At 31.1% G+C, this 16,133-nt stretch overlaps 1 protein-coding gene across 1 annotated transcript; it reads left to right on the top strand.

Moving 5' to 3' along the window:
- The first annotated feature begins 11,214 nt into the window (after positions 1 to 11,214).
- On the top strand, positions 11,215 to 15,310 carry LOC139498355 (hepatic lectin-like). The gene is made up of 4 exons (XM_071286742.1): positions 11,215 to 11,338; positions 13,313 to 13,407; positions 14,771 to 14,858; positions 15,035 to 15,310. Exons 1-4 carry the CDS (start codon positions 11,242 to 11,244, stop codon positions 15,244 to 15,246), a joined length of 492 nt encoding a protein of 163 aa, XP_071142843.1. The 5' UTR covers positions 11,215 to 11,241; the 3' UTR covers positions 15,247 to 15,310.
- Positions 15,311 to 16,133: the final 823 nt, after the last annotated feature.

Below are 16,133 nucleotides of genomic sequence, written 5' to 3'. Positions count from 1 at the left end.
AGACTACGAGTGTCAAGTTCAATCCCCTTATTTGCTGATTATGAGGATAATCATCTTAAGCTTTTTGTTTAGGGTTTTGTGTACTGTTGTTTAAAAAAATGCAAAATATACCAAAGGGACCCATTCAAATTAAGGTGGTACTTTCACTAAAATTAATTTGGCTCGTTTAATTTTCATAAAAATTTTGACAAACATCAATTTTGATCATTGAAAAGCTATAACACAACGTAATTAAAACGTTTTGCTGACTTTACAGAGTTATCTCCCTGTAGTGTTAGGTACCACCTTAAAAGGTCGAAAATAAACTGACAACGTCATGGCAAAAAAAAAAAAAAAATGAAAAAGACAACCAGGTTTATTTCTGTTTCATTTGGTCTCTTGTGGAGAGTTGTTTCGTTGGTTATAATACTACATCTTCTTACGATTATAAACAAAAATACACAAAACACAGCATAGAAAAAAAGAGCAACACGAACCCCACAAAAACGAGGATAGTCTCAGGCGCCCCGGAAGGATAAGCTGATCCTGCTCCATATTTTTTTCTCTTTCAATTGTATTTTTCTAAAATGTTATCAGTATTGTTCTGATTAGTGACTTGTAATTTACTCTCATTGGTATCTTTTCGTCTCGTTTTTTGTTTTTGTGTGTACTAATATATGGGAAGGGAATAATAATATTAATGGGTACAAATTAAGGAAGCAACCAATTAATAATAAAACAATAAGGGGGTGGGGTGGGGGATCTGATTTTTTTTTTCGCGAACATATTTTTTTTGGTTTTTCGACCCTATGAACAAATGTTTTTTCAAGCTGGACCACAATATATTTTGTCATAAACTTGGGGATCAGAATGGTTTTTTTTAGAAATAAAAAAAAAAAACCCACATCCTCTCTTCTTTGACGTTCCCTATTTTACTCCTTTGGACATGGTTTCTACTTGTCTTTTGGATTGATCGATTTTATGTGAAACTAGTATAAGGGAAGGGACATATACTCTAGTATAAAATTGGTGTGTTACTGAAACATCAATGTAAGATTGTAACAGTCTGACATACTTCAATGTGAAATGTGAATAAAGTTTAGAGAAAATCATTTCCAGCTAAATTTTACATTTATTATACTCACTGACCTTTCATTATTTTCTGCTTTTCAAGTTTCGTTATGTCCAAACAATCAATCAATCACAGTCTTTAAAAAAAGGTCATTATTCTAAAACTGAGAAGCAAACTTTCTTAAATTGGGATTATTATTCCCTTTTGAAGACATATTAATGAATATTTTAACTAATCTATACAGGTTGAATGTGGTGCTTCTTGTGTAATGTTTTGCCTAAAAAATTATTCACTAGTTCAAAGGTCCTAATGTTGTGAATGATTGCCTGCCTTTTGGAGAACCTGTGCTCTTTCAGTATCGTTTTTCAAAAATCTATACCTCTCAAACTACTGGATCAATTCAACAAGGCTTGGGGTAAACGATCTTTATATCGCTACGAAGGATACACTGTTTGCAATGAATCGGTTCATATTTTAGAAGTCGCACCTGACACATACCACTGCCCTAAATCTCAGGTGTCCTTAAACCTAGAATTTATATCACCTTATCACCTTGGGTCATGAAATCTCATCTGATAAATAGGTGCAGTTATTTGAATTTTAATTTTGGGTTGTACTGCTTTATACTAATGAAAAATAACTGTACACATACAATGTATGCCTTAACCAACACATGTTTAATGGGCCCCAAAAAAAAGCATTAGAAAAGATTCAAAATATAAAATCAATAGATATACATGTACTAGTAAGCAGATGGGGTATAAGTGCCAATGAGACAACTCTCAATCCAAGTCTTGTTGCTATGTAGGCATATTATTTAACATTTTTTACACAATTGTATCAGGCATTTTAAGGGGCAGTTCATTTGACTAATGCAGATTATATACACATTTTTGGGGGTTCTCATCAGGCTTGAATATTCATTTTCAAATATTCTAGCCCCCCCCCCCCCCCCCATCAATAAGATTTTGACAATTCGTTTAATTCGAATAACATACAACGCAGAAGTAAAAACTACTTGTAACTTTATCTAAAAATTGATCAACATAGTTTATTGATCTTAATTTGAATCACGCAACTGACATTTTGCTAGAACGTAGTAGACGTTTATGCAATGAGAAAGAATTAACACTGTGCGGGACAAATTTGCAATTCCAGAATTGACAAATCTGAATTTGTCGGTTTACAAGATATCATAAATATGTTTTGCCCAAATGATAGATATAACAAAAAATAAATTTCCCCATTTGCCCCAACATGTCACCGTTGTCACTGTTGTCACCACAGCTGATTTAAAGTACATTTTCAATGGGAAATTTAAGAATTTCCATGGGAATATTCGAAGTTCGCATAGGAAAAATTTAAGTTCCTATTGGAAAAAGTAATTTTCCCATAGGAATTTTAAAGTTCCCATCGGAACTACAATTTCCCATGAAAACATAAGTAGATATTTTGTTCCCATGGGAAATTCTAAATTTCCAAAGGAAATTTTTGTTCCCAGGGGAACTGATTTTTCTTGACATGGGAACACCTTTTTCTATTGAGAACATTTTTTTCTTTTTTTCAGAATTTGTAAAAGAGCTGTGAAATATCGCAGTGGACTAGTATTAGTAACCATGACGGGAACAGTTTAACATGCATGTCATTTGATAAAAAAATGTAATTTCAATAATTTAAAAGTATTTCTATCATACTTTTACACTCAAAAATCGTTTATTATCGTTGAATGGTTGTTTTATTACTGAGAAGTCGAAGCTGTTAATGTTCTGTGCAATTTTAAGGATTTTAAAGAAATTCAACTTTATGTTAAAAGTTTATCATTATATTGTTGATAATAGCTCGTTCAAAATTGTTAATGTTGATTTTCATTCATGGTATTTTGTCATATATAAAAGTTTGAAATAGGTTTATAAAATTAAAAAAAATGGGTCAAGATGAAAACAATAGAAAAAGAGAATACCTTGGCATTAAAATATAAAATAGAGAAAATAGAGTAATAGGACAGACATGAAAGAACAAAGAAAAAACCTATAGAAAATAAAGAGAAATTAAGATCCTACACCCCAACGAAACCAGGCGCTCTCAATTACTTGGAAAGTGTAGTCAGGACATTCTGTTATAATGTTCAACTTTATAATTATATGAATTATGAAATCCATCTCAATTGACAAAATCAGTGTTAAACGACACAAGAGAGACAACTGTCATGACAATGTAAATATAAATACGCGGAACAAACGTTTTATAATGTACAAATAATGAAAAGGAGTATGAATCATTTTGCAAAAATGAGATAAATATTCATAATAAAGAACAAAAAAGGGGACATTTTAATCTTTCAATTGTAGGAATGAACAGCTGAGACATCAAGTGCTTTACCCTTTTCATATATTTTGAATAGAAAAATTACACACTTTATCATACAAAAAATGTATACAGTCAAACCTGCTTTGTTGGAACCAGTTTTTTATTCAAGAAATGCCCGCAGTTAATGAGTCTTTAGTTTTTATCGTTTACCTTTTCGGAGACCCCCCTTATTGCTGAGGATTAAGATTATCATTTATAGGTTTTTGTCTAGGGTTTGTTTTGCGTACTGTATTTTAAAAGAAAGGCAAAAATGATAGTATCATGTGCTCCGGAAGGGTACGCTGCTCCTGCTCCACATTTGTTCTTTTTTAATTGCATTTTTTTTAAAATGTTGTCAGTTTTATTCTGATTAGTGACTTGTAATTTACTTCCTTTGGTATCCTATCGTCTCTTTTTTTGTGATTTTGTATGTACTTATATAAGGGAAGCGAATGATAATATTAATGGGTGCAATTTAAGGGAGCAACCATTTAACTTAGAATATCAAGGAGGGGTCTGAATTTTTTTTTCTAGAACATATTTTACTGTTTTTTCGACGCTATGAACCAAATTATTTTTGCAAGTTTGACCACAATATGTTCAGTCATCAACTTGGGGATCAAAAGGTTTTTTTTATAAGAAATTAAAAAACCCATATCCCCTCCCCTTGTCGTTCCCTATTCTATCCCTTTGGTTTCTTCGTGTCTTTTGGATGTATTGATTTTATGTAATAAAATTGAGAATGGAAATGGGGAATGTGTCAAAGAGACAACAACCCGACCATAGAAAAAAACAACAGCAGAAGGTCACTAACAGGTCTTCAATGTAGCGAGAAATTCCCGCACCCGAAGGCGTCCTTCAGCTGGCCCCTTAACAAATATATACTAGTTCAGTGATAATGAACGCCATACTAATTTCCAAATAGTACACAAGAAACTAAAATTAGAATAATACAAGACTAACAAAGGCCAGAGGCTCCTGACTTGGGACAGGCGCAAAAATGCGGCGGGGTTTAACATGTTTGTGAGATCTCAACCCTCCCCCTATACCTCTAGCCAATGTAGAAAAGTAAACGAATAACAATACATACATTAAAATTCAGTTCAAGAGAAGTCCAAGTCTGATGTCAGAAGATTAAACCAAAGAAAATAAACAAAATGACAATAATACATAAATAACAACAGACTACTAGCAGTTAACCGACATGCCAGCTCCAGACTTCAATTAAACTGACTGAAAGATTATGATTTCATCATATGTACATCAGGCACAATCCTTCCCGTTAGGGGTTTAGTATCATACCATCATAACATATATGAGAAGAACATAACCCGTGTCATGCCAACAACTGTTTTTTTAATAAATGTGTATAGTTCCGATGCAAAGACCCTATAAGTGAATCAATATTAACGCCAAAATATGCAATCTTTAATGACCTGACAACAGTATCGTAACTATATCCCTTCTTAATAAGTATATTCAAAGGTTTTGTTAGTTTCTGAGGTGAATACTGACACCTTTGTGCTTTAACTAGTTTAGAGGAAGGGATTTAAACACTGCTACTTTTGCAAAGGTTTTATTTCTGTACTTAAATTCTGTAGTACTGGAAATTTACTTTTGTATTTAGTACTATTTCTAGACTTGAAAATTATTGTAACTTGAGTTACTTGCATTTTACAGTACATGATTTGTACTTAAAATGTTGGTATAAAAATAATACCAAAAGCGATCACAATATTCAATGTTTCAAAATCATAACTTTAAGATATTTGAAACAGACATACTTTCAAAATGCTGAAAATGAAACGGTGTGACAAAAAATATTTAGTACTTATTTCAAGTACAAATCAAGTACTGTAAAATACAATAATTTTAAAGTAACAAAATAGCACTGAATATTAAAAGTAAATTTATTTCCAGTACTACAGATTTTTTTGGTACAGGAAAAGTACCTAGTATGCAAAAGTAGCTGTGTACTCTAGTATAAAATTGGTGTATTACTGAAACACAAATAAACAATATACGTTTTTAACACTGACATATTTCAAATGTCAGACAACATGCATTGCCTATAACATGTATAATTAGCATTATAATTATCATATTCAGAATAGTGATACAAAGACAAAACATGTCTTACCTTAATTATATATTCATTCATATACTTGATATTGAAATTAAACAAATATATCATAATCATACCATACATGTGATATATACACAGCTCGTGCAAAATTGTTAATGGTGTTTCACACTTATAGCATTAACCTTTAATATTATGTCATAATTGAGGGTTTGGATGGGGTTTATAAAAAAAGAATAATGGGTAAAAATGTAAACAATAGACAATGAGAATAATTTGCCTTAAAATATGAAAAAAAGATAATAAAGTAATATGTCAGACATGAAAGAACAGAGCTAAATAACTTTAAAAAAAAAACAACATCCAGGAGCAAAGTCCCACACCCCTCCAAAACCAGTCGCTCTAAGTACTTGGAATGAATAGTCAGGAAATCCTGTTATTATGTTCATAATTATATAAATTATGATTTCCATATCAATTGACAAAATCTGTGTATAGCGACACAAGGGAGACAACTATCATTTTAATGGAAATTTAAATACGCGGAACAAACGATTTATACTGTAAAAATAAATAGAAAAGTATGATTGCCAAATGAGATAGTTATTCATAAAAAACAAGAATGACAACACCAAAATTTCATCGTATGACCTTCAGCAATTATCGGAACCAACAATATATATCAAGCTATAAGAAGGCCCAAGTATAACACAATGTAAAAGAATTCAAAACGAGAAACAATTAACCTGATTTGATCTGTAACCCAAAATAAAAAAAACAATTCAAATAGTTGGAAACAAAAATGAGCACTAGACTACAGCCTCCTGGCTTGAAAAAGGCAGTTTAATATTATTAAACAACTGATATGAAAGTCTTTTTGTTGTTTATTGGTTTTCAAAGGGATTAACACTTATCAAACAGTATTTGAGTTGAACCTGGTGTTAAAGTAAATTTAACATCAACACTATACGTATCCGTTTATTGAAACCATACCCAACTAACTTTCTAAAATTGGGATTATCATTCCTTTTTTACGACATATTTATGAACATTTTAACTAATCTATACAGGTTGAACATGTTGAATGTGGTGCTTCTTGTGTTATGTCTCTCCTAATAAATAATTCACTACACTAGTCGCACGATTTCAGTCTGAAACGTTCATTTTGGTCTGATCATATCTTAATTGACTGGATTTACTGCTAGAGAAAAACGTCAAGATTTTTAAGACCGTTTAGACGCCGTAACGATCGATAGTCTCATTAGGTAAATCAGTCCGTTAAGGCATGTCAAGGTAATCAAGACGAGCTGTTTAGATCCGTTAAGACCGTGTCAGACCAAAACAGATCAAATCTCAAAATTAACGTTCAAAATTATCAGACCCTGTTTAGATCCGTTTAGTATGCCGGTATGATACCACGAGTTACGCCCCTTCTGCTTGATTAGTGCATTTTAGATTAACTATATATTTATTTGAAGTTAAAGTATTATATCTCTCGAATAAATGATAATAAAAAGTAATTAAAGATTAAATCCTCTGTTGATTGTTTATGTCTGTTGTTGTTTTGTTGAGGAACTAATAAATTATTCGTCTATATATGTTGCTTATTTTTTAATAAATGTTAGTTTATTTATTTATATCAAATATTAAATGCAAGGACGTATGTTAATTGAATACACACACAAATTTTCGCCATACATTTAACCTTAAAATGTTGTGAACCCTTTGTGAACATATTTTTCGTATTGGAAAATTAGAAACGAAAAATCTTAAACGTAACTAGTTCAAAGGTCTTAATGTTGAAAATGATTGCTTGCCTCTGGGAGAACCTGTGCTCCGTCAGTATAGTTTAAAAAAAAATATATACCTTTCAAACTACTGATTAATTCAACCAGTCTTGGGGTAAACGATCCTTAGTGTACAATTTTACATCTTAATATCGCTTCTAAGGCTATACTGACCTCAATGCAACAGTAGAGATTTTAAGGAGTCGCACCTGACAAATATCCTGTCTTGTATAAAAATATATCATTGAAGAGTTCTCATCAGGCTAGGATACTCATTTCAAAATACAAAAATAGTTTTTGGCGTCACCTAGGCAAATAAGGTCGCAATTAATTTTAGATATATTTTTCCATACTCGGCCGCTCATTTCAAATTTAAAACAACTCATGAAATAAAGATCATTAGCATAATCCTGATATTATCGACCCTTCTGATGCATCGTTTAATTCGAATAACATAAAACGCAGAAGTGAAAAACTACTTTTAACTTTATCTGAAAAAATGAACAACATATTTTATCGATCTTCTTTGGAGTCACGCAACTGACATTTTGCCACAACGTCGTGCTGATGTATTGCAAGAAGGAAAAATATTTGGTCTTCGTCAATCAGTCTGCGAAATTAGTAAATCAATGTTTTTCATTTTGAAACTTAAAATGAAATCAATCAAATTAGATTTCTTCAGTTTGAATGTAATTTTTACAATAGATATTCATGCAATGGAATATGTTAGTAATGGTCAATACCGGGATTATTATTAATAGAATTTGTAGACTAGTATCAATAAAAGACAGTTGTAAAGAGTAAAAAACATGGTGGTTTCCAACTAGATTTTTTTCTTTTGCTAAATTATACACCATTATTTTCTTAAAATGTCCTGTACCAAGTCAGGAAAATGGCAATTGTTATATTATAGTTCGTTTCTGTGTGTTTTACATTTTAATGTTGTGTTTCTGTTGTGTCGTAGTTCTCCTCTTATTATTGGTGCGTTTCCCTCAGTTTTAGTTTGTAACCCGGATTGGTTTTTTCTATCGATTTATGAATTTCGAACAGCGGTATACTACTGTTGCCTTTATTTATATACAACATTGTGGTCTGGTCAGTTATTGATCATCAGTCGTGTATTTGGGATACACGCGATTGCTTGTGTATTAATGCTGTATAAAAAAGAGCTATACAAATTTTCACCACAAAGGATACTATACATGGGGATATCGGATTGGAAACATTTGTAAAACATTGTACAAGTGTATTTAGACCATGGACAAGATGTACAATTGTGAGTTATAACGGAATAAATATTAAGGTTTTCAAATGGTCGATGGAAAAAGCTAGTGATAGAATTAAGAATTTGAACCATAGAGTTATAAGGTTTAAACCTCCTAAATGTGAAGACTATTGAAATTGATGTATGAGATAGGAGTACTGTTTCATAAATTTAAACAATAGTGTTTGATAGATACGAAATGAATTCGAGTATCTAGATATGCTCAGGGTAATAAATTAAGAAAATGTAAGTTATTTAACAAAATATGATGATTGTACGGAATCTTACTAGAAATGTAAATAACCACCTAAAGTAAGAATAGAATCGGACAAATATGCAAGAAAAGAAAAACATGCTAGTGTTTCTTCAAAGTTTACTAAAAAGATAAATAATGGCCTGCTGTTAATATATCACCTTACCACCTTTTCTTTTATATTAATATTAATTTGAAACATAAGGTTCTATATTTTACTACCGTGTGACAAGTGTGCTCCGTTGTGAAGGGATCTACAAAGAAAAGAAAGAATATGTATTTATTTTAATAATAGTATTGAAGATAAAATGCACGTTTTGTTAAGATGTCCACTATATGAAGATTTTAGGCGCATCTTATTTTATAAGGCTGCAAATTTTAATGTGGAGTTTTAATTTTTATCACATAATAAAAAAGTTGATTTTATTATTCAATAATGATAAAGTTTTTGTATTTGTGGCCAGAATCTGTTGTTATATTCTAACCAGAAGAAATGGGGTTTTATATCGATCATTTATCATTCTGTATGTTAATGATATTCTTAAAAGATATATATGGTATATAATATGTACATTATTGTTAGAATTGCCGGGCCAGTCTCATTAATCTTTTAAAACGAGAACTAAACAACCATTTTCTGCTTAAGAAAATGTCTGTAGCAAGTCAGGAATATGACAGTTGATATCCATTAATTTGATAAGTTCGGGCCTTTGATTTTACGTTTGATTAGGGACTTTCTGTTTTGAATTTTCCTTTGAGATCGCTAATTTTTTTAATTTTACGTTTAACATTGGCACATGTAATGTTAACGTAATGTTTCTTGTTATCTGTTTTACACAAATGTTTTATGTACCTGCGTATATGTATATTTTATGTTGTAAATATATGTAATTTTATGTGGTGAGACCTTAATCAAATATAAAATCTGAATCTGATTCTAGGAACACATCGTTGAAAATTGTTTTTACATAACCGTATATGTCAGTGTTATGTTATGATATCATCCCTTAGAATTTAAGTTTTCCTTTTAAATATATAAATGATGTTCTTTTCTTAAACAAGTCAAATTTGTCTGATTGGGTTCCATTAATATATCCCCCAGAACTAGAAATTAAAGAAACAACAGACACGGCTTCCCCTGCCTCATTTTTAGAATTTTATCTCGAATTTGACATTAACGGTGATATCTGGAACAGAATCTTTGACAAACGAAATTTTAAATACGAAATTATCAATTTCCCTCACCCAAGTAAAAGAAAATGTGGCAATGAACAAGTGTTTGAGCAGAAAGTTAACGAACCAGTGGTACATGAAAGAATGTCTCGTAATTTTTCATATCAACTTCTCAAATAATACACGATGGTCCCGGAGTTTATCATCTGAATTACGTTCTGTAGTATTCTTTTATTATTGTCACCTCTTCTGTTATTTTTTTCGATTGAGAAACATTATACATGCAAGTGAAAAACTGTTGTAACTTGAATCAACAATTTTTAACATATTTATTAGTCTATTGGGAATATCGCAACCAGAACGTTGTCTTTTATTTTTGATACGTGCTTTGTCTTTATACCATTTTGTGTTTCTTTGTTGAAACGTTTGTTTGTTTTTAATATGACTTTGATTAAAACACAATGTTGACTGCTGTACCACTTTTTTGAAATGTTTTACCTATTATTTTTGTTTTGCTCACACATCGCTGTCAAAATAAAGGAATTTTATACGACGGTTACACAATACAAGTGAAAGGTTAAGCTAGATATAATACCAGGTTTAATCAAGGGTTATCCATTTGATGTTCTTGAGCTTTTGCTTTTACCATTTGAATTGGGACATTCCGTTTTTTGATTTTTCTTTAGTGTGGTTATATTGTTATTTTACCTTTTTGCACTGTTTTAAATACGAATTCTACAGTTACAGCATGCACTACTATTGATAAACATTTTCCCTTGAGGTATATCACATCACAATTGCAGTATTAATGCAATAATCCATTACACTAAACAATTCGTTTGTCGTTCCTTTAAGAGAGACAAGGGAGAAAAAGTGATCAATAAAACCTCAACACCTATATTTTCTTATTATCATTTATCATGTTTATATGAAAAAGCATGTGTGTTTTGTAGGAATAATTGTTATGTCCTTTGATATTTCGTTGTACGTAGATACATAAAATTCCTAGTTTGCGTAGAATATAACTTTGCAATGTTGTTCGTATACCTGCCAAATTCATTTCTGTAAATAAGTAAATTAAAATGAACTTTCGAAGATTTTATTTTCTATACTATATAATTATTTAAAAAAAATCAAATCACGATTTCGAATAACGCACAAAATTTCGAATCATCCATATATCTTCTGTCAATTTATTCAATTGAAAAACATTATACATGCAAGTGAAACGAACTCTTGTAACTTGATGCAAAAAATACGAATATATCTATCGGTCTATCTAATATGAATCACGCAGATGTTGCAGTTGTTTTGAGAGGAGGAATGATGTGTAGTCTTTATCAATTGCAGGTTTTGGTTGTGATTTTTTCCTTATTGAGCTGTAAGTTTAGAAAATTAATTGATAAGTAAATAGATGGCTTAATAGTGCCACATTTTGATGGCATTACTAGTAATATGAATGACTGAAAATAAGTCTAAATTTTAATTTCAATAAGATAGTTTTACTCTAAAAAAATATTGTAGATTCATTCAAGCTTCTGATCCATAAACTCGTGTTTTGGTCCATTTTTTCTGCAATTCAAATTCTTTCACTCACAAAAATACAGTTCTTATAAATATATATGTCGTGTACAATTAGCGATTTTGTACAGGTAATAACATGTACACAAATTTTGTTTATGTGATAAATTGTACAATGCAAAAATACAAGTTATAAAATGTACAAAAGTACATCATACATGTTATAAGATGTACAACATATTGCTTAAAAATGGTTTTAACTTGTACAAAATTTGAACCTAAAAATATGTTTCTATTGTTGCAACTCATGCCATTAATCTCAATAATATTTTCATCATTTTTTTTATATTGTCCATTCATGTTAGTGTGATACCTTTTGATACAGTTATGGCCAGTTTAATAGTTTTTATATTTTTATAATACCTTAAAGACTTTTTAAATACACCTGTAATCAATAAACATTATTCGGTATTCTTACCTACTCTCTCAAACAGAATAGTGAAGAACCTTTTACCGAGACAGAACATAATATCGACACTGAAATTGAAACTGACAATTGACAAAAATGTCAGAGACAGACATTTGTACTGACACAAACACTGAAACTGATGGTGAATTGAATGGTCATGATTCAGATGATAACAATGAACAAACTATTGACTAAGAAACAAAACCAATGGTAACTGAATGAAGTCATGCAAACATGGTTGGTGAGGAAGTACCAGCATAACGTCTACTGGTATAGTTCCTCGAAAGAGGGCGCTTTCTGGTGGTGATATTCTTTCAGTCAATACCAGTGAGGATTTGTCTGAAACCTCAAATATTGACATCAAGCGTGCACGAAATAGCAGGTACAAGCTGTGCCTTGACAAAAAAACTCAAAAACTAGATTAACTGTTCTCTCCCAAGGTAATAACGTTATCTTTCTTATTCCGTCTATTGATATGGGCCCTGTCGATGATAAAACATTAAAGGATGTGTGATGGATGTGAATGAATATGGTGTCTATAAAATTGAAACTAAAGACTTAGTTGGACAAATAAAGGAATACTTGAGTTGAAACCAGGATCAATTTCTTGCAAATGCAACTTTAAATGTGTCTAAAGTCACAATGAGTTATATGAGTGTGAGATAGATGATGCATAAGATATCATTAAGTGGAGGAGTAAGTTTTGTGCGTTGTCAGTGTAAGAAAGGCAGTTGTAATGTGTAAATGTAGAAGAATGAAAGTTTTGTGCAACTCAAAGATGTCACATGTCTCTGGCTTGTAGCAACAAGTAAAAAAATCTTGTTTCTAAAATGTTTGAAAATGAGTTTTTTTTAATGCATAGTGTAAATAATGCACTTTTTTTTTGCATTTGATTATTGTTCTTTTTTTTTATTAATTTTATTCGTAAATGCCTCTTCTGCTTTATTATTATTTTTAAATTTTGTACAGGTTAAAACCATTTTTAAGCAATATTTTGTACATGTTATAATATGTACGAGGTACTTTTGTACATGTTATAACTTGTATTTTGGCATCGTATAAATTATAACTTGTACATGTTATAACCTGTACAAAATCGCAACTTGTACACGACATATATATATACAAAGTTGGAACAAATCAAGATAGAATGTGAAAAAGAAATTCAAATGGAAAAAAGACAGAAAAAACGCACATCAGCATCAAACCCTCTAAAAAAATGTCGGTGTCGCAACACATTTTTGGAAGCTGCTTTATCAAGATAGTACTGTACATTATCTGTACGTTCGAAGAAAAAACAAGTTTGCTCTATTAAAATAAAAATAAAACATATTCACTCGTATGCATTTTGTGTTTTACATTCAGCCGTAGCATCAAGACACTGTGGTAATGGTTGGGAACATAAGAATGGTAGATGTTATAAATTCGTTCGATTCCGAACTAATTTCGTTGGATCAATGGTAAGTAAGGAGGTCCATTTTGGCTGTTGGCGAGAAGCCGATCAATCCCAGATCAGTTTGGTCGATACTCTGGTTTCAAAGGTCAAATTTTTTGGGAAATGGGATTTGACATGTTTGAAAAATTGCAGTCAATATTTTTGTAATGCACTACTACAAGATTTATAATAGACTTGTCCCGTGTAACTATAGTGTTTCAAACCGCGGCCAATATGTTTAAAGATTTATAAATATATCCATAAAATTTATTATACTCATAATAATGATGTTAAGAGGGTACCCAACACTTTGACTTAAATAGATTTGACTCGTTTAATTTTCATAAATTTTTGACAAAATACTTTCATTGACCTGTTTACAAATAGGAAAATTTCTAGAGAGTTGAACCGCACAATCTATAGGAATTATTTGGTTAGCTATATAGAAGTTTGACAAACACTAATTTTGATCGTTGAAAAGCTTGATATATCCTTACTAATAGTATGTTATCAAAACGCTCAGCTGATTATTAAGAGTTAACCCCCTTTATATGTTATGTACCCCCTATAAATATCATACATCTCATAAACATGTTTAACCCCGCCGCAATTTTGCGCCTGTCCCAAGTCAGGAGCCTCTGGCCTTTGTTAGTCTTGTATGATTTTAAATTTTAGTTTCTTGTGTATAATTCGGAGTTTAGTATGACGTCCATTATCACTGTACTATTATGCATATTTTAGGGGCCAGCTGAAGGACACCTACGGGTGCGGGAATTCTCGCTACATTGAAGACCCATTGGTTGCCTTCGGCTGTTGTTTGCTCTATGGTCGGGTGGTTGTCGCTTTGACATATTCACCATTTCCTTTCTCAATTTTATTACTATTAATACACAAGGGACAACATAATAAAAATGAAATAAATTAGTTAGTACCTCTAGTATCTGGTTACAATAATAACTAAGTAGTAAACATGTTCACCCTGGTGTTTCCCTAGACTATAGTATATAATTACACAAAGTTAATTAGCATAATTGATATTACAATCTATAGTATTTATTGTTTGATTTGTACTAATCATAAACATGCATGATATATTTGCCACTGGACGTGAAGCAACCGATAATCAATTAACATTATTGATTTTCCAATCAAATGTGATATTTATTTACTATTTTAAATTTTGAGCAATGGATAACTGCAGCATACGATTGGAAAAATTAACTCCAATTACAGTATCACTGGGGGATCAGAACTGTTTTCATTCTTACATGTATTCATAAAAAACATGTAGAAAATAAAATCAAATCTAAGAAGAACGAAAGCAGTTACCAGAATGTCGGTCCTTTTGGGTTTAGTATTAATGTTAAGATGAAACATTTACATTTTAGTATTTCTGTAGATATTTTGGAGGAGGTCTGGTAGAAATAGATGGATATAATGAGTACCAGACAGTGGTAAGCCTTGCAAGAGCCCGAAGTAAGTTTACTGTAGAAAAGTAGTTCCGAACTTTTTTTTTATTTTTCATTTATACATCAGAAGTTTGTTTTGATTGTATTGTATTTATCGTTGCCAATTATTAGCGAATATACAACCTTGCTGTGAATTCACATGGTGTAAACTCTTAATGTAGACAAATTGATAATATTTTACAGATTTTCCTGATTTCTACATTGGATTGACAGATGCTTTTTCAGAAGGAAATTGGATTCAAGCAAGTTCATACAACTTCCAAACATACTTCAGCTGGTCTCCGGGGGAACCCAATAATCATGGAAACCAGGATTGTGTTCAGGTGTACAGTGCTGATTTAAAAATGGATGATCTCAGTTGCAGCGAGCACATGCATTTTGTTTGTGAAAAATGATTTGAAATATAGGTTGTTTCTTTATAATGCATTAATAATTAGGATATTAAATAGTATCATTGATTAGTGTTTTTTCTTGATATATAGCAATATTTGACTCGAAATGATAAATTGGACGTCGAATTTTGAGATGTTTGAAGTATACTTTTGATAACATGAAATATGTTCTTTAGAAATGTTTTCAGGAGTTTAAAATAAAACTGATTAAAAAATACCAAGACAAAAAAGCTATATATATGGATTTGGGCTGCATGTATCATGGTTATGTATCATGATAGGAATACTGCTTGGACTTTTTGGAATTTTCCGTATGATTTTGCCTGCGCCCACACTAAACTTGTCTGCGTCGAGAATTATTATTTCCAAACCGTCAACGCCTTGTGTAGTCTGAATTTTAAGTGTTCTTATGGTGTATCCTTTTATGTTTAAGAAACTCAAGCAGGTTTTGAATTAACCGGTTGATTATAGGGTTAGTCAATACATATGGTAAAAGTTCAATGCAAGCTTCAAACTTGGTACGCCGTTCATGATTTCTTTCAAATAGATAATTTTGAAGATTTGGTAGAGCAAGAAGGTGTATTGGTCGTGAGCATATTTTTGTTATAATTTATACATAAAAATACCAATATTAATGTGTATAAATGCTAATGAAACATAGGGTATAATTCATTTCAACCATGTGTACAGTTTTATTGCTGATGTTAAATAATTGTGCAATTATTCATTATGAATACAGCTTCAATTTAATATGCCGAGAAGCACCATCAAAACAACTTTTGATCTAAATCAAAATAATTTGTACCGAAAATATCCTATAAGATCTCTGCTGTAAAGAAGACACATCGAGCATAAATTAATATCGTGAATTATCCATACGCTATTTTTTT

The sequence above is a fragment of the Mytilus edulis genome, chromosome 12 (genome assembly GCF_963676685.1).
Source record: "Mytilus edulis chromosome 12, xbMytEdul2.2, whole genome shotgun sequence".
NCBI lineage: Eukaryota > Metazoa > Mollusca > Bivalvia > Mytilida > Mytilidae > Mytilus > Mytilus edulis.
The sequence above is the reverse complement of the archived record's forward strand: the minus strand, read 5'-3'. Positions and strand labels throughout refer to the sequence as shown.